Source organism: Nothobranchius furzeri, chromosome 18 (genome assembly GCF_043380555.1).
Source record: "Nothobranchius furzeri strain GRZ-AD chromosome 18, NfurGRZ-RIMD1, whole genome shotgun sequence".
Classification (NCBI taxonomy): domain Eukaryota; kingdom Metazoa; phylum Chordata; class Actinopteri; order Cyprinodontiformes; family Nothobranchiidae; genus Nothobranchius; species Nothobranchius furzeri.
The window spans coordinates 19,714,484-19,731,403 of NC_091758.1; the positions used below are offsets into that span (position 1 = coordinate 19,714,484).

Here is a 16,920-nt window from a genome sequence, read left to right on the forward strand (position 1 = left end):
GCGTGCTGCTGCATCCTGATTGTTCATTCTGTTATTGTTACTGGTACTTGTCTTGCAATGTGAAATGCTTGGTCTCAGATTTTGTAAGAAAAATAATAAAATTTCCCCCCAAAATGCGACTTATAGTCCTGTGCGACTTCATTATACATTTTATGACTGGAGCGACTTATACTCCGGAAAATACGGTAAATGTAATGACTGTTTTTTCACTAATATAACAAAGTGCTTCTACAAAACATTTGAGTGCTTTTGCAAGACATTTAAAATATGTCCTCCTCCTTTAGAAAACAACAAAAGCAGAGGTTAGTGCATTTTGTAGCAGTTCAAGACTACAACAGGTGGGAGAAAAAGTCATGGTGATAGTTTATGTCAGGAGTTTAATAAAGTTCACAGAAACCAAACAGAAAACTGGATAGCGCTGCACATTTCTGTGACCTCTACATTTTACAGTGACCCAGAGGCTCCGTAAGTGCACTGTAAATGTAAAACTAAATAAATACCAACTAAAACCCAAGTAACTCCATCAGAAGGGGTCCCTTTTCCTATGTAGTTCTAAAGGTGCTCTCTAATAATCTTTTAACGATAGAAAAGTTTTAATAAATAAATTCTTAATTTCTAACGTCTGCATGCTCTGTTCATCAGCTACATTTCCTTTACGGATTCATTTCACACGTGATAAAATATCCAGGGGATCCTAAACTTGAGCACTGGTGTGGTGATGTTGTTGCGTGAACTAACCTGTCAGATCCGAGGAGGCGGAAAACTCTGCTTGGATCACAAATCTCCTGAGTCACCTACACATAAAACAACAGTGACTCATCAGGAGTTATAGAGGAGTGTTTTTTTTTTTTTAGCTGTGTTAAGATGAAGGACTTAACTCAGCCAGAACATATCCTCAAACCTAATCACACTCGTCTGAAATTCTCCCATCAATAAACAAACATTTATTTGTTACTTTCAGTTTAAACCAACATAATTAACTGTTTCAGCAGAATGAATACGTTTATGTTATGTAGCTGCTGGGACCGGAGTTCAGGTGTGTGTTAGTGCGTAGCCGAGTATCTAGTGGCAAGGTGAAGCAACGGCCCTTTAAAACACTCTCTCGCTGATACGTCACCAATACTTGTTGACAGACGTGAGACGGTGGGTGGGTGACACCTGCGAGGTGTGAGCCCTTGGCCTCAGGAGAGACCTGATCTGTTTAGGTCTAAATGAAAACAAGGTCTTGGGTGTTCGGAGGAGCATCCACCCGAGACCAGCGCGGATGGCTGGGTCGACCCCCTTTGGGAGAAGCCTCATAACGGGGGAAAGGCTGAATTATTTAGTGCTGCTCCCTGTTGTGTGACAGGTTGCATTTATGACTGAACATGAATTTTACATGGCTGCTGACATTTCAAAAATCCTTGATATGGGAGAGCTGTGGTGCCTTGGAGAAGACCTTTTTGTTTTAGCCCAATGCTCCAGGACCACATCTGACACAGCCAGCCTTCAATGGACCGGATCACTTTTCATCAAAGGAGAGTGCTTCACCTCCTTGTGATCTCCTGACCTCCCTTTGTGCAGCTTAACCCGACTCGTGATCAGGTTAGCATCGATCCTTCAGTGAAAAGCACAGCAAATTTGTTACTTTGACCCGACACAAAGGAACTTTGTGCGGCTCCACCTGACAGCTAATCTCCAGAGCTGCTTCAGTCTGTGGATGAACGGTCAGGAGCTGAAGGTTCTGTAGACGAGTGTGAGTTCACACAATTTTGACTAATAGTTGTTTAAAGGAAGTATCACGAGGCAAATAAAGGGAGTAAAGCAAAACTAATTCCTAGAAAACAAACTTGAATGGATAAAAAACAATATTTTGGATTTGCATTGAAGTTTTTAGCAGCTGAACAGGTATCATCACAACGTAGCCTAGCTTTGGGGGTTACATTACCTCGTTGGACTTGAAGCTCTTCCCCTGCATGCCGTGTTTCCAGAAGGCCAGAACACTGTCCTGAAGGCACACTAACAACACACAGGTGTGTTACTGTGAGAGGAATCCTACTCAGAGCACAGATGTGAACTAAAGGCTTGATTTAAAATAAAAAATTAACCTTCTAAAACATCAAACTGCTATTTAAAATGTAGCACAACTCCATTTTTAGACATTTTCCTCAGAATCGTTTATCTAGCAGGACACTTACAGCATTAACTGATCAAGTGATTTATGTGAACATGAGTGCATGATGCTGTTGGATTATTTCAGGAGACCATGTATTATCTTACCAACAGCTCCGATACTGAAGTCAAAGCTGAGCTCGGACGCCAACTTCTTGTTGGACTTCAGCTTACCCAGGAGATTAACGATCTTTACATTTTCTGAGGAGAAGTTGTAAGAAATTAGCTGCTGGGAGGATGGCTAGTAATATGTTTTAAATTAAATCCTACTTACTGTCCAAACACACCAACACCGTGTCCCTCTCCAGCTGAGTCACGTGGATGGCATCTACTTGCTGATTAGCTGAAGAGAAACGAAGATGTCAGAGAGCCACTAATGTTCAATATGACCGCATCAATAGTCCTGTTTTAAATAGTGAGCTGGATTAGATTTGCTGAAGTGGTACACAAACACGAGTGGCACCTGAGCTTCTGGTTGAGCTTACAAAAATAAAACAACAGCAGAATAAATAGTTGACTCACTGGTTCCCATTTCTGTGAACCAGGAGGAACAGGAGTTGAGGTTGATGGTCTCAAAGCAGACCACCTGACCCGCTTCAGTGCCCTCGCTGATGGCCACACACACCAGAGGATACTCCTGCTCCGGCACCACCAGCATCTCAAACACCTTAAGCGGGCTGGGAAGTGGGAAGTCAAAGTACTGCAACCAGAGGGTCAGATGTTTTAGAATAAACTTCTAAAGGTATAATCGTGTAATTGATCTTAATTACAAACAAGCTACTAGAGACAATCTCGCAGAAGACTGAAGGGAAAAGTTGATAAATCAGTGATAACTGACCTTTATGAGCAAGAACCTCTGCATGGGCTCATACCACTGGAACAGGACAATCCCCGACTGAAGAGCCCCACACAAGTACTTGTGGCCTGTATACGGGTTCCTCACTGCAAAGAGTCACCAGAAAACAGCATAAGCATGCAGACAGGACGAACAAACAGGATGCTTTTTCTGAGAATCGACATAAGTGTATTTGGTAAACAGAACAGATTGTAGGAGAGGGACTCACCAATGCAGCATTTGTGGCAACCCTTTGTGTCGGGGATCTTGGTCGTCAAAGCAAACCGCCTGGGAAGAAAACAGTCTTTAACTAGGAAGGCTGACATTTTTGTTCATGTATAAAACCACAGACCTCGATGCCATAGAATAAATGATAAATGTGTGAATTAAAGCAACGAAGCAGGAGGTGAAGCTGGCAACATTAGGAGCCAAGTTCAGGTGTTTGAATCTCACCTGGGCAGAGGAAAGCGATGCGTCTGGAACTGAGCGGCCAGGCCAGGCTTCTTCAGCTGCTCAAACAGCCCGATCAGATTATGGGAGTACAACTGGAACGATCTCCCTATGGCAGAACATAGTTCATCCTGTCATTAACTTCAGATGTAACACACTTTGGCTCAAACGGGACAACAGTGAGTTAACGTGTCAATTAACTCATTCACTGCCAATGACGACTAAGGTCGCCATTTGCATTTTTTTTACTGTATGGGCATTGGAACGAGCCCCCGCACAGCGAGAACAAGCATCCCAGCTCTAAAGCTCATCTTCATACGCATACGTCACACGTCACGTGATCAGGAAGCAGAACATCCATGTGTTAGGAGATCGTTTTGGGCTGTTCCTGTCAAAAAAAAAGTGAGGCGCAGACAGGAAAACCGTCTGCCGATCACAATTCGACAACGGATTGTGAAAGAATGGATAACGCTCGAAACGCGCGTATTCTTCCCGATGTAAGAGGTGAGTCTCCGCTTTGTTTTAGTTGTTTTGGCGTCAACATCATCCTAGCGCGCAACGTTCTGCGACTCTTAAAAAAACTGTGAAAACGGCGAGAAACTCTGGCAGTGAAGGCCTTCAGCGACCAGGAAACGGCTGGCAGTGAATGAGGTAAGAAGATTTAGAAAATTTCCATAAGACTTCACATACAGAAAGATTAGAGGTGGACGGGGGTAAAAACAGAAGTGTGATGATGATGATGATGATAAGCATGATTACCTTCTGATGAAGCCAGTTAGTAGAATATCAAATCAAGCCAGGCGAGAGGAGGATGGACAGAGTCCAAGGGAAGAGGAGAAGAAAACAGAGGTTAAGTATATCAAGAGGTAAAACCGCAAGTAGACCCAACACTTGTAACCCCATCCTAGCCTGCTAAACAGAGCAAAGAACAAGTGCTTAAAGCCAAATCTAGACACTTTGGTTTCAGGCGATGGCTGATTTTACTTTTCTGCCAACAGAGAACATATCTGTGTCTCAGACAAACCAACCACCGGCTTCTGCTGCTAGCGAACGCTGCGAACTACCAAAACAAGAGCAACAAATCACTTCTTCAGCAGCGGATCAGTGTGTGTCACTAGTGAGTCGCTGTGCTACAAAGGCACAGCTCTTACAGCAAACAAGAGGAACAGTTATGGCAGATATGGGGTGACTGTGCTGCCTTCAGGGGGCAGCCAGATAACACGGGACAAAGCAGCAGTAGGTTATGACAGTGGGCTGTAAAGCAGGAGGCTGTGATAAGGACGTCACCTACCTGACAAAGACATCAGGTTGTTGTTGATAACATACAGCCATGTGCACTTCCTGGGAAAAAGCTAATGAGGGAACAAAGAAAACACACAGTTTACTTTAGCTCTAAAGAGCTAAAGGAGGTGCAAAGCAAACATTAGCTGAAAACTTCAGGTGAATCGTCACGTTACAGCTTGGCAACAAAGTTTGTCACAGCAGGATGGAAATGGTCTACAACAGATAATCTCAAAGAATTTGGGCTAATCTAAGATGAAATGTTGCATTTAGGCTTTCCTGCTCCATCGCCTGGAGCAACATTGTTCCAGAAGAGGCTAATTCTGCTGGGTTTATTTCTTCCTTTGTTAACGTAAACAAACCAAACACACAGAGTCCTTGGGCTTTCAATCTAAAACCTTTGTTTGTTGAAAATAAATGTTTCACATGAACTTGAGTCATGTACTGCAGGATATTTCCTGAAGCCTTAACGCTTAGAGTGTATGTACCACTACCACATCAAGTGCTAGATCAGTATCTGTAACGTTGACATAAGGAGAGCCATGTTGGGCGTGGCTAAGGCTAATTAGCTATGGTGTATTTTTATAGTATGCATTTGACTCCCTGGACATTAGTGCAGAACGTAACTTATAATAAAGGTGATTTCTAATCTAACTTAGTCATTTTTAAAATAACATGTAAAGTAACTAAGTTACTTTTTAACAGAGTAATTTGTCATCAAATTACTTTTCAATGTAGCTGTGGGAACTAGGGTTGGGCGATATGCAGAAGCTTTCTAACCTTTAATCATCAGTCCAATAAATTGACGATACATTCACACGTGTGACTCCGTCAGTTTCTAGTTATGCGTTTGGGTTAGCCTACACAGATGGATGTTTTATTGGAAGCACAGTGCAGATGTTTGATGGAAGTAACATTTAAGTGTTTTTAGTTTTGGGTTAATGTTGTATTTGTTGTCTGGTTGAGTGTAAGACGGACAAACGGCTCATAAACACAGTTAAAGTGTTAAAAGAAGCCTCGTCTTTGTTCCTCTTCCGTGCTCACCATTGTGTATTTTATTTAAATAAATGTTTATTTCTGAGCATAGACCTCTGCCTTTATGAGTTTGTGTAGGAAATGGAATGAATCGCTGATGTATTTGCACTCTGAGCAGGGAGCATGATCCGCTTATCCTCACCACTTTTGTTTTTAAATAATAAACATTCAACAAAACTGTTACATCTCCATTCATTTTCAATTAATATTTAGTCCAAACAAGCTGAACAGAGTGACCCAGTAACTTATAAACAATGCAATCAAACGATTCCACTTAAATTAGGAACATTTCACCTGCTGCACGTTCCTTCTGATCCACATAAACCTGAACTGGTCACCATAATCAAATGTCTCTAGGGAGCCTGCTGAAGACTCTGTGGTCATGATGTTCTGGACTTTTGCCTCGGACAGACTCATGAGTGTCCTAATGTTGTTGTGGAGGCTGAATCTCAACTCCACTGCTACACTGAAGGCTGAATAACAAACACTACTTCATCCAAAGTTTTAAAATCAGGGAACATTTTTTCCAAATGACATAACCAGAAGTCAACAAGGCTCTGAAAGAAGGGTTTCCACTTTCCAGATCTGGAAGCACTCGGCATTGAGCTTTTGTGCACAGGTTTGTCACAGACGTGCAATTTTCTCAAAGTGATGAAGCACTAGCACAGCATCTGAAACGGCTGAAGGAGGTCATTTCAGTCAACTAAACATAGTTTTAGTCATCTAAAAAAGCCTCTGAAAGCACAGCATCAAGTATAAATTGTGTTACAAACGCAGATCCAACATTATAAACGATCCTCAAGAAACTCTAGTACCAGCTGGTTTTACCTGCTCCATCGTGGCCTCATGCAGCTCATTCAGATTTAGCGTGTAGATGCCATCCTCAGTTCCAAAGATCAGGTACTGATCTAGAATTAAAAATAAAATAAACGAAGCACGCCAATTTTAAAAAATGAGTGGTTTATATAAGTGCAGAGAGCTTTTATTGTGCTGCATGTACCTTTAGTGTCTGGATGAATCCAAGAAGTGGCACAGGTGATCTTCAATGGACAACCATCAAATACTTTAGAGAAGCATGCCCCCATCTGCAAACAAAACAAAACACAGCCCAGCTCAGAACAGGCAGCATCTGGCTCTGGGAAGCGCCAACATGTCAGCGAGGATTTAATGAGCAGGAATGAAGCTGGACCACAAAGTAGAAATCTCTGTGGACCCCAAACATCTGCAGGATTTACAGAAGCAGCTCAGATGAGTCTCTAATAACAGTGTTCATAAAAGCAGGCCAGCAGGGATGAGCAGAGGGACAATGCAGACGAGTCACTCACCAGTACTTTGGGAGTGGGTGGCAGGCCGTTTATTGCTGGTTTCTATGGAGGAGCAGAGGAAACAAAACAACAAAAAAAAAGTCAAAGATACCACAGAGACAGGAGACACAAAGCAACATGAATACTTTTAAATTCAAATCCATAATTTTGCTCTAGCGGGAACAATGAGCTACAAAAACAAGCAACAGAACTGCTTCGGAGCATGTTTTCCTCAAACGCTCCTCTCTCCTGACCATCGATCTGCCAAAGGAAAAACTTCATATTTGAGGTTTCAAAGTGAGGTCAGCCAGCTAGCTGGAAACACAGCTCGACCGCTTATGGCCTTTTTTCCTTTTAAAACCCAGACACAACCTCAGATAAGTAATAAATACTGCAGTGGAATATGTTTTGAGCTCACAGGAAATTCCTTCTTCTCCTTCCGGTGCTGCTGTGGTGCTTTGGGACCGTCTCCATCTGAATCGTTGTCTGTTACAAACAGAGGAGAAGGGTCAAGTTAGATCTGAGAAGAGCGATCATCAATCAGAATGTCAAAACCTGAACACAAAGATCCTAAGATCAGAACAATGGACGCCAGCCTCTCTTACCTTTAGGTTTATTTTTTATGGGAGCTTGTAAAACAGAATCAGAACTCATTAAGAGCCCAAGCTGACTGAAGAGAAGTGAGAAAAACAGACAAAGAATGGAATAAAACACTGAAATTAAAAGTGAAGGGCAGCGACTCACCAGGATCTGATGCGTGAGACAAAATGCCCGGGCTGCTGACGCTGGCTGACAGGAAGTCAGGAGATGAGTCGACCTTGATGCCCTGTTCAGGTGTGCTCTGTCTACGAGGTGCCTGGCTCGGTCCGTTCTCAGATTTGGGGAATCGGCGAACCGTCAGAGACTTCTCATCGTTTAGTCCGAGCTCCTCCGAAGAGCTGTTCAATCGTGGCTGAGAGGATAAAAGAAAACACTGAAATGATTTCAGTCCTTTTGATGAATCCAAACTGCACTCCTTACCTTCGGGGGAAGAGGAGGAGGAACACACGGCTTGATGGTCGACCTGAAAGTACACAGAAGTTAAACTTCACGCTTGTCTGATTACATCTGAATCCACCTAAAGATGCAACTTACACTTCTACTTCTTCAAATGCATCTTCTAGACGAGTGATATGCCCGCTGCAGTGAAAACAATGCGTTTAGTTTTCAATAAACAAAAAAACATTTTAATAAACACCTTACTTGTAGACAAAATGTGTTTTACAAGTTCGGGTTATTTCTGAAATAATGTCATTCAGACTTGACACTGAAATGTTTTCTCAGCAGAACTCAGTTTGAATCTATTATCAGACTACACAGTGCTCGATGGACGGGTGTGGACGTGAAGGGTGGGGGGCAAAGCGGCTGGTGTGTTTAGCTACAACATGCATCACACACACACACACACAGTATTAGTGTTACCGTTGGAACAATTCATCCTCAACGCTTCGGAGAAGGCTCCTTCGAAGGACAACACGGGTGAGGCGGACAGGCAAAAGAAGACAGAGAAAGGTGAACAGGGGAAAAAAAAAAAGTCAAAGCACGAGGACAAGTGAGACGCAGCTTAAAGACTAAAGCAACATAATAAACCTCCAGACAAGAGGAGCGAGTGTGTCAGCAGGTTAGTGTGAACAGGTGATTAACACACAGGCAGGTAAGTAAAGCAGAACTAAGTCTCAAATGTTTATCTAGTGCAAGCCAGTGAGAGAGAGGAGCTGTTTCCATGGCAATGGTTTCCATAGCCTACCTGGTTATTCCTCCATCTGCAAAGTGTCTCCATGGTGAGAAGTCGTTATCTTTATTCACATCCTGTGGAAAAACAAATGCACAAAAAAAACCTTCAACATATTCCTGCCTTTAATTTACAGATAAACTAGTAAATAACAAATTTACATAATTACCAGTTCAGAATTAGCCTTAGTCTCCATCTCAAGGGGAGGTTTAAACTGGATCTGTTCAACTGTGAAACAGATTAAACATATTCGTCAGGTGTTTCTTCTGCACATCTTAGACACTAGGGGGCGCCAGGATTTCAGACACACAGAACGTCCTGGCATTAGCAGGAGCCCTGGGAAGATATGGGATTAGACTTGTGCCAATAAGATCAAGAAAAACACTTTACAGATCAAACAAATTTTAAGACATTGAGAGAAAAAACATTCGTTTCAAAAGAAAAACTTACGATCTGAATCAGATTCTTAAAATGATCAAGAAAAACACTTTGACGGTCAAACAAAAATTAAGAAATTGACAGAACAAAAATATTGACTAAAGGAAAAAACACGTTTCAGAAGTAAAACTTGCTGAATCAACTTCTTAAAATGAGTAACAAAGTACGTTTCCTTTTTCTGTTTGCCTCTATGTGTTTTTGTCATCAGTTTCCTTAGTTTCATTCTCACTGCTCACAGCTTTGCTCTCACTACCAGATTTGCACTTACACTGTCTGGCTTTCTCCTTTGCAATTCCTGAGTTCTTGGTTGCAATTCTAACACAACCCTTTCGGGTGGGTGGGACTTCTGAGAAGTCCTCTCCCATAGGACAGTGGTTCCTCTTGAGTGACAGTTCAGTGACCCGGAAGTGATGTCACCTCCAAGACATTTTTTCCTACCTCGGTCAACAACATGAATTTTGAGCCCCAAACACGTTATTTCTGTTGTCTGTGGTGTCTACTAAGGATCTAAAGTGAGTATTGATAATATATTTTATCTTTTCTTAGTTAATCTGTAAGTTAAGCCACTTTTCAAGTTGGTTTTAACCAGACTTTAGCTCACTAGCTAGCTGCTAAGCAAGCCATTGTGCTAGACTCAGGACAAAGATCTATTGTTCCAGAGAGACGTATTAAAAACTCATCTAGCACTGATCTAGGTAATGCACCACAAGCATTTATATTTTACAAGCTTGTTTGGCATCGAAATAATTAGAACCCTCTTCTTTTCTGTCACACCTAACACATACATAAACACACACCAATTTCTATGTCACAGCTGATGCCTTCATTAAATCTAATAAAATCTATAGTAACTATAGTCTGGTGACTAGTGTCTAGTTTAGCTACATTTAGCTTAAATATAATATAGTCTAACTCTTCCTCAACTGGTGACTTTTCTACTTCATTGTCAGCCAGACAAAATGTTGCTACAGAGAAACGCCCAAGGTACTGAGCCCACAATAGAAAATCATAATGTCCACATTTATTTCACACAATCTCAAACGTCACACTAAAATTAAACTTTTAGCTCTGATTTAATTATTTCCTTATTGAAATCAGTTTTCCCTTTGTTGTAGGTAATCCTCGGGTGTCAGCAGGAGGTGGTGACCACCTGCATAATGGAGCACCCTGGTTCTGTGCCAGCTGCACCTTTGTGCTGCTCTTTGGGGAGCCAATGCTCAGCAGGTTAAACAACTGTACAATTGATTTTGTTCATACTTTTTTAGAACTCATACATCACCAGTTTTTCTTTCTTACAGACACATGCCTCCATGTGGTCAGGTGGTGTTGGTGTGATCTGGGAGGGCACACTCATGTCATCATCTCCTTGTGCCGTCTCCAGGATCATGATGGGAGTTCTCTGTGCCTATAAAGCAGGGGTATTTACTTCTGGGCCTGGAGGGCCGGTATCCAGCACGTTTTAGTTTGAACTCTGTTTCAACACACCTGATTTCAGTCAGCAGATAATTAACAGGCTTCTGCAGAGCTGCTGCACAGGTAATTCAACCACTGATTCAAGTGTGTTGGAGCAGGGAAACAACTAAAACGTGCTGGATACCAGCCATCCAGGACTAGAATTGAAAACCCCTGCTATAAAGCCTTCCTCCCTCCTCTGGACTTTAAACATTAGTATTTTATTATGGTTTACCTGATTTAGTAAATAAATCTCAATTTATAAATTTCCTGTTTTGGTGCCTGTCCATAAAATCCTGCATTAGACACTGAAAGCTGAATGGATGCCTTTCATTCACTTTGACATTCAATGTATTTTTAAAGATACACTTGAAATTAATATCAGCTGTTTAACAGAGTGGTGCAAAATAATTGCTGATGTCATGATTTTTGCAATAACCTGACCTTCATGCAGAGAAACTCAGGAGACAAATGAGCTAAAAACTGTTTATTAAAATGTTTGACGGATGACTGAAGAGGTAACTGCTGGAGATCAGGAACCAGAAGCTTCTGCGAGGAAGAGCAGAGGTTAGTAAGAGGAAACAGGTCAGGTTTTTCTTAGACTGTGCAGGTAGCTTACAGAGACTGAGAAACGCCACAGAGAGGGAGGCACAGGTTTTAGTGTTTAAAGATCAGGAGGCCCTGAGGTAAAACTGAGTGTTAGTAATGACTAAAGAATGACTTACAAAAGGAAAAGTTTAGGTATTTACGGTCTGAAGTTGTAGCGCAGACGGGAGACAGCAGAATGGTGGAGAAACAACCAGAAGTCTGGGAGAATGACAGCATGAGTTGCAAGCGGGTGAGCAGAAGGTAGTGGGTAAGCAGACTGCCAGTATGGTTGTGTGATCAAGAGCTTCAAGGAAAGAATTCCCATAGATCTGCATAGAAAATGAGAACGTAAGTTTGAAAAACGGCAGAGTCAGGGGCTAGATATGGGTTAAAACACTCTGATGAGTGACCAGCTACCAGCTTTTATTCAAGGATAGGGTTACAGGTGTGTGAGGATGTGCCTGCCCCATGAGGAGAGTTTTCAGGTAAGCCTCTCCATGGTGCCTTGCATTGGTGACTAGCAAGGCTAATGAAGAGATTAAAGGGAACACAAACCCAGGACTCTGACCCAAACTCCTAACAGCAACACAACGACTCCTCCCACAGGCGGTTGTTCCACGGGAGTACACGCAGCTGCCCTAAGTTCAGCATCAGGCAACCTGTAGGCAATGTAATCATACGTGGCTTCTGAGCATGCAAGTTTACTCTAGCTGTACAGCGTACAATAATAATAAAGATTTATATTGTGTTGCTCACCTTACAGGTTCTTTTAAAATCTTAACCTGTGCTTGCTTACAGCAGGTCTTTTGAACTAGACACAGAGAGGTTCAGGCACAGGGACTTAGTCAGACTCCTGATATGATAGAGCATCCACCACCACAGACTAACAATAGGTCCATATGCTTGTCAACTGGAAACAATGGAAAAAGATTACCATTAGTACAGATATTTATCCATAACATCACTGTGGTTTTATTATACATCCTATGAAATACATGAGGTGGGATTGGTCTGCAGTAGGGATGTGCATTTTTGACTGAATTTATTGTAGGAGTATTCAATAAACAGTCAAAACTGATACTTAACATGTATAACATGAGTTATCTAAACCATAATAGCGGGATTTAAATTTCAATGGTAGAAACAAAACCCAATGCACACTGCTGCCAACTAGCGGTCGACATTTAAAGTGCACCAAAAACAAAGAAAATACACAAATGTTTGCATGTAAATTCTTCCAAAAATTAGATACACTGCTTTTGAAAATGAATGTAATATCACTGGAAAAATATATTGTGATATATTGTCATATTGATATTTTCTTACATCCCTTGTCTGCAGTGTACTTTGTGTACACTATGGTGTGTCTTAGCTCACCAGCTGCAGTTGATGCATGTGGCCGTGTAGCACTTCCATTGTAATGCAATGCAGTAGTTTTCAATCTAAAAAGAAAGAAAAAACAACAAAAGAAATAGCTTTTAGACAAAAATATAGATTTTATGTAAAAATTAAATAATTAAAAGCATGTATTTAACTCATTGATTATCTGTCCTGGATAACATTCTTTTGATGGAGAACACAGAACACGTGACAGAAAGCACATTGAATCTGATTTGTCCTGTTCTGACAAACAAATGCCAGATCTGTATACTGGTAAGATATTTATTATCAAACATACTCACTTGGATAATTATTCAGTCAGAGTTACATCATATAATCCATTCGTTTCACTGAAAAAGGAGCAGGCAGAACTATGAACTTGTTTAGCCCGTCCAAGTAACATGGAATAAAAAATACATGTATCTGTATGTAAATGTAGTTTAAATGTCTTCCCACAATAGCTCATGTAGATTCTGAGTTATACCATAAAAATCCTGCAGTTCCACTAAAAGAGTATTTACCTGCAAAACAGCCTGTTAGCTCAGCTTTCTGCTGCTTCCTCTGTAGCAAGTTAGCAGTACACAGGTTAGCTCTAATAGCTGCAAAGTCTCTGATGTTCCACAGGTTCCTGAAAAATTAGAAAACTTATTAACATAAACTGCAATAATTAATTCCATGAAACCAGTAATGAATTTGTTAAGATGAGTTTTTAATACGTCTCTCTGGAACAATAGTCCATTGTCCTGAGGCTAGCACAATGGCTTGCTTAGCAGCTAGCTAGTGAGCTAACGTCTGGTTAAAACCAACTTAAAAAGTGGCTTAACTTACAGATTAACTAAGAAAAGATGAAATATATTATCAATACTCACTTTAGATCCTTAGTAGACACCACAGACAGCAGAAATAATGTGTTTGGGGCTCAAAATTCACGTTGTTGACCGAGGTGGAAAAAAAAAAGTCTTGGAGACTACATCACTTCTGGGTCACTGAACTGTCACTCAAGAGAAACCACTGTCCTATGGGAGAGGACTTCTCAGAAGTCCCACCCACCCGAAAGGGTTGTGTCAGAATTGCAACCAAAAACTCAGGGATTGCAAAGGAGAAAGCCAGAAAGTGTAAGTGCAAATCTGGTAGTGAGAGCAAAGCTGTGAGAAGGGAGAATGAAACTAAGGAAACTGATAACAAAAACACATAGAGGCAAACAGAAAAAGGAAACATACTTTGTTACTCATTTTAAGAAGTTGATTCAGATAGCAAGTTTTACTTCTGAAACGTGTTTATTCCTTTAGTCAATATTTTTGTTCTGTCAATTTTTAAATCTGATTCAGATCATAAGTTTTTCTTTTGAAACAATTTTTTTTTTCTCTCAATGTCTTAAAATTTGTTTGATCTCCTGTTTTTTCTTGATCCTATTGGCACAAATCTAATCCCATAGAAACCCTCATGACAGAAACACCAACCAAAACAGAGATGAACTCTGTCCACAACGCTGCGGAGAACCTTTTACCGATTTATGGTACAGCTCTGTAAACATTTGGTCTGGGGCTTGAAAACACTTCAAACACAACTCACACCTGACACTAAGCAGATCTGTTAAAGTGTGTTAAAACTGGCTAGTGAGCACGAATCAGGAGTAAATGATCATCATAGTTTAGGATTTGTCCAGCATTTGATTCAGTAGTTATTTAGTTTCAGGCAAAAATGGGATGTGATACTGGTGTGGTCACAGAGAGAAGGAAAATAATCTACCTGCTGATCAAATAATCAGCTTCTCATTAACAAAGAAACTTTGTGTTCACAAGTTCAGGCCTCAGACTTGTTTTTAACTCCAGAACGTTTCTTATGTGAGGTATGCTGATCGTGTCAAAAGTGAAGGGTGTGTGTTAACAAATCAACTTGCTGTTAAAATGTTCAAAAAAGTAAAGTGTAGAGATCGTATCTGACCTATGACTCAGTGTTATACTTCCTCACCTCCAACAGCATGTTGGTTCCATCGATCTGACGGGAACCAAAGTGTCACAACGGGCTAATCGTTCAACGCAACAAATACAGCTGCACAACTCCATGCAGAGGAACCCGTCGTATTAGTGACACCAAAAATTCACATCCAAAGTCCTCTTATGATGAAACACTGTCACCGTTCTCAGGAACTAGACAAACACACACACACCTCACTGCACTGTCACTAACCTGCATCCCCCCCGTCTCCCTCAGTCCTGCTAGGACTTGGTCTTTCTTGACTTGTTCCATTGTTAGCTTTGTGCAGAAGGGAAGGTCAAATAATGGTGAGTGACTGAGATAAAAAACCCAAACAGGACGTACATCTGGCACAACACAAATACAGTGAAAAATGTATCCCTACGAGTAAATACACCAATAATGAGACTCACACCGTTACTACACCACAACAGCACTGATCAGATGAGTAATGATCACAGCACAACACAACTAAACAGGATCCTATCGAAATGTTTGCATCTGGCTCTGGAAACGACAAGCTCAGATTTACACTTCAGTAATGACGATACTTACTAGTTACACACATCAGCCTCCCCTTATCACTAAGCTATTATTAGTCCTGCTGATGGAAGCTGGGGGTCAGACCGACACACCCACTGATGACAGCAGAGGACTCCGCTTGCTCTTGGTGTTCACTTACATTTCATCTCTGAGCGTGTCTTTTCAGCTCTGTCTTCTTTGTTGGTAGTCTGGGTGATGGTGTGTCTGATTACAGGAATTGGCTGAAACATAAACGGATAACAAAAAACAATGGTTTAAACTATTTTGTTCTACTAGCTTAATAAAAACAAAAAGTATACCAACTCGGAGCTCATTGTCTTTCAATCAGTAAAACATTTTTTCTAGAACTTGTGAGTCAAGCGCTGCTGGCAGCGGCTTTTCTTGTCCATCATCACATTGTTATGCATCCCAGAGGCTGTTTGTTTGCTACAAGCTCTACTGCTTGCAGTCAATAGCCATTGGGTGTTTTTCCAGTCATCATGGCCAAGACAGTGCCACTGCTGTCAGGGTGAGAAAAGCACAAGAGTCCCCTAAAAGGCCCTGGTACCACCTCTTTGGCTGCCACACAGCTGTAACTCAGACCTCAGATGGAATAATAATGTCAGTGGAGAGAATCAATGAGTGCGGAGGAGGGAAGTTTTAGGGGAGCATCCTGACCGAACCGAAGATTTAGAGGACCTCGTGGATTATATTCTGTTGCAAACAGGAAAAATATCCTTCTGTTTTAGTTTTTACATTCAGTGCTGCTAAATCAGTCAGCGTTTACAGAGCTGTCACTCCAAAAAGTGTTTATTAGTTTTGTTTTTCCTGTGTTCCAAACAACGCAGCCAAAAACTTACTAAAGCACAGAAGTTATTCGCTCAAATATCTGTCAGTGAATGAAAAATGTTGATCACAGCTTTTTTGGTGATTCAAGCTTTGTTTCTGAACCAGAGGAGAATACGAGACGTTACCTCAAGGTCGTCATCATCTACTTCGCTGTAATGCTGGTGGTTTTCTGGGTTGTTCATTTTATCCAGAAGATCGACAGCAAGTCTCCTTGTTAACCCCGTCTGGGACACAAATGCATGCTGAAACAAAAGAAATAGCAATGAAGACTTCATTCCTCAGAAACTGAGGCTAATGCTAGCTTGTGTCCTCTGCTTTTTGGCTCTAAATAAGCTGTCGCAGGTTTACTTCTGGTTCTGGTTGATCATGTTCCAACAATGAAAAGTTGTTCTGACCAAGATCTACAATTTACAAACTGTTGCTCTAAACTTTTTTTTTTTTTTTATCAATGAGACAAAACCTTCCACTCAGAATATAAATAAACTACTCTGTATAGTATGCAGTTATATAATTCAAGTCAAAGTCCTGTCTGCATGGTAAAAAGTTAAATGTTCTGCCAAAAAACAGAAACTCCTGCTGAGGTTCTGCATGCCATTCCAGCACTTGGCTAAACGAATGACTGATAATATTTTCTGTTTAGGAAAGCCTCAGCTCCCAGAATGCAACACACGTCTTTACTTGGAACATTTTAATCTCTCAAACACAAAAATACTTAAAAACTATGAAAAAAAAAAAGATTTATTACCGACAGAAGTTTTTCTGCTGTTGGCCGCCTCTTTGGATTCTTGGTGAGAGACACTTTAACAAAGTTATGGAAAGCAGCAGACCTGCAGGACAACAAGGTCATCTCTGCTCTCATCCGAGACCACACTAAAACACAAATTACA

At 41.1% G+C, this 16,920-nt stretch overlaps 1 protein-coding gene and 1 long non-coding RNA gene across 11 annotated transcripts in view; both read right to left on the reverse strand.

Annotated features, from left to right (window-relative positions):
• map4k5 (mitogen-activated protein kinase kinase kinase kinase 5) overlaps nucleotides 1-16,920 on the reverse strand; it is a 42,442-nt gene that overhangs the window by 2,315 nt on the left and 23,207 nt on the right. For 2 of the 9 annotated variants that reach the window (XM_070547046.1, XM_015969178.3), the window contains exons 12-35: nucleotides 16,779-16,860; nucleotides 16,159-16,275; nucleotides 15,345-15,426; nucleotides 14,876-14,941; nucleotides 8,997-9,055; nucleotides 8,843-8,904; nucleotides 8,518-8,556; nucleotides 8,191-8,235; nucleotides 8,077-8,119; nucleotides 7,801-8,008; nucleotides 7,662-7,685; nucleotides 7,475-7,542; nucleotides 7,078-7,119; nucleotides 6,753-6,837; nucleotides 6,581-6,660; nucleotides 4,728-4,788; nucleotides 3,440-3,545; nucleotides 3,216-3,274; nucleotides 2,990-3,093; nucleotides 2,674-2,851; nucleotides 2,426-2,494; nucleotides 2,260-2,352; nucleotides 1,928-1,998; nucleotides 739-794 (exon numbers count right to left, since the gene is read on the reverse strand). In XM_070547046.1, the coding sequence (XP_070403147.1) occupies nucleotides 739-794; nucleotides 1,928-1,998; nucleotides 2,260-2,352; nucleotides 2,426-2,494; nucleotides 2,674-2,851; nucleotides 2,990-3,093; nucleotides 3,216-3,274; nucleotides 3,440-3,545; nucleotides 4,728-4,788; nucleotides 6,581-6,660; nucleotides 6,753-6,837; nucleotides 7,078-7,119; nucleotides 7,475-7,542; nucleotides 7,662-7,685; nucleotides 7,801-8,008; nucleotides 8,077-8,119; nucleotides 8,191-8,235; nucleotides 8,518-8,556; nucleotides 8,843-8,904; nucleotides 8,997-9,055; nucleotides 14,876-14,941; nucleotides 15,345-15,426; nucleotides 16,159-16,275; nucleotides 16,779-16,860 (1,899 nt within the window). The remainder of the gene's footprint in view (nucleotides 1-738; nucleotides 795-1,927; nucleotides 1,999-2,259; nucleotides 2,353-2,425; nucleotides 2,495-2,673; nucleotides 2,852-2,989; nucleotides 3,094-3,215; nucleotides 3,275-3,439; nucleotides 3,546-4,727; nucleotides 4,789-6,580; nucleotides 6,661-6,752; nucleotides 6,838-7,077; nucleotides 7,120-7,474; nucleotides 7,543-7,661; nucleotides 7,686-7,800; nucleotides 8,009-8,076; nucleotides 8,120-8,190; nucleotides 8,236-8,517; nucleotides 8,557-8,842; nucleotides 8,905-8,996; nucleotides 9,056-14,875; nucleotides 14,942-15,344; nucleotides 15,427-16,158; nucleotides 16,276-16,778; nucleotides 16,861-16,920) is intronic. The other 7 variants (XM_054741800.2, XM_054741797.2, XM_054741796.2 and 4 more) reach the window with 7 other exon arrangements.
• LOC107391772 (uncharacterized) lies at nucleotides 11,527-13,347 on the reverse strand. Of its 2 annotated transcripts, XR_011517249.1 has the most exons (6): nucleotides 13,207-13,347; nucleotides 12,988-13,035; nucleotides 12,683-12,747; nucleotides 12,062-12,215; nucleotides 11,861-11,964; nucleotides 11,527-11,634 (listed from the first exon to the last, which is right to left on the reverse strand). It is a non-coding gene; the product is annotated as an uncharacterized lncRNA (long non-coding RNA). The 2 variants fall into 2 exon arrangements; XR_011517248.1 differs by lacking the exon at nucleotides 11,527-11,634 and having other exon boundaries at nucleotides 11,735-11,964.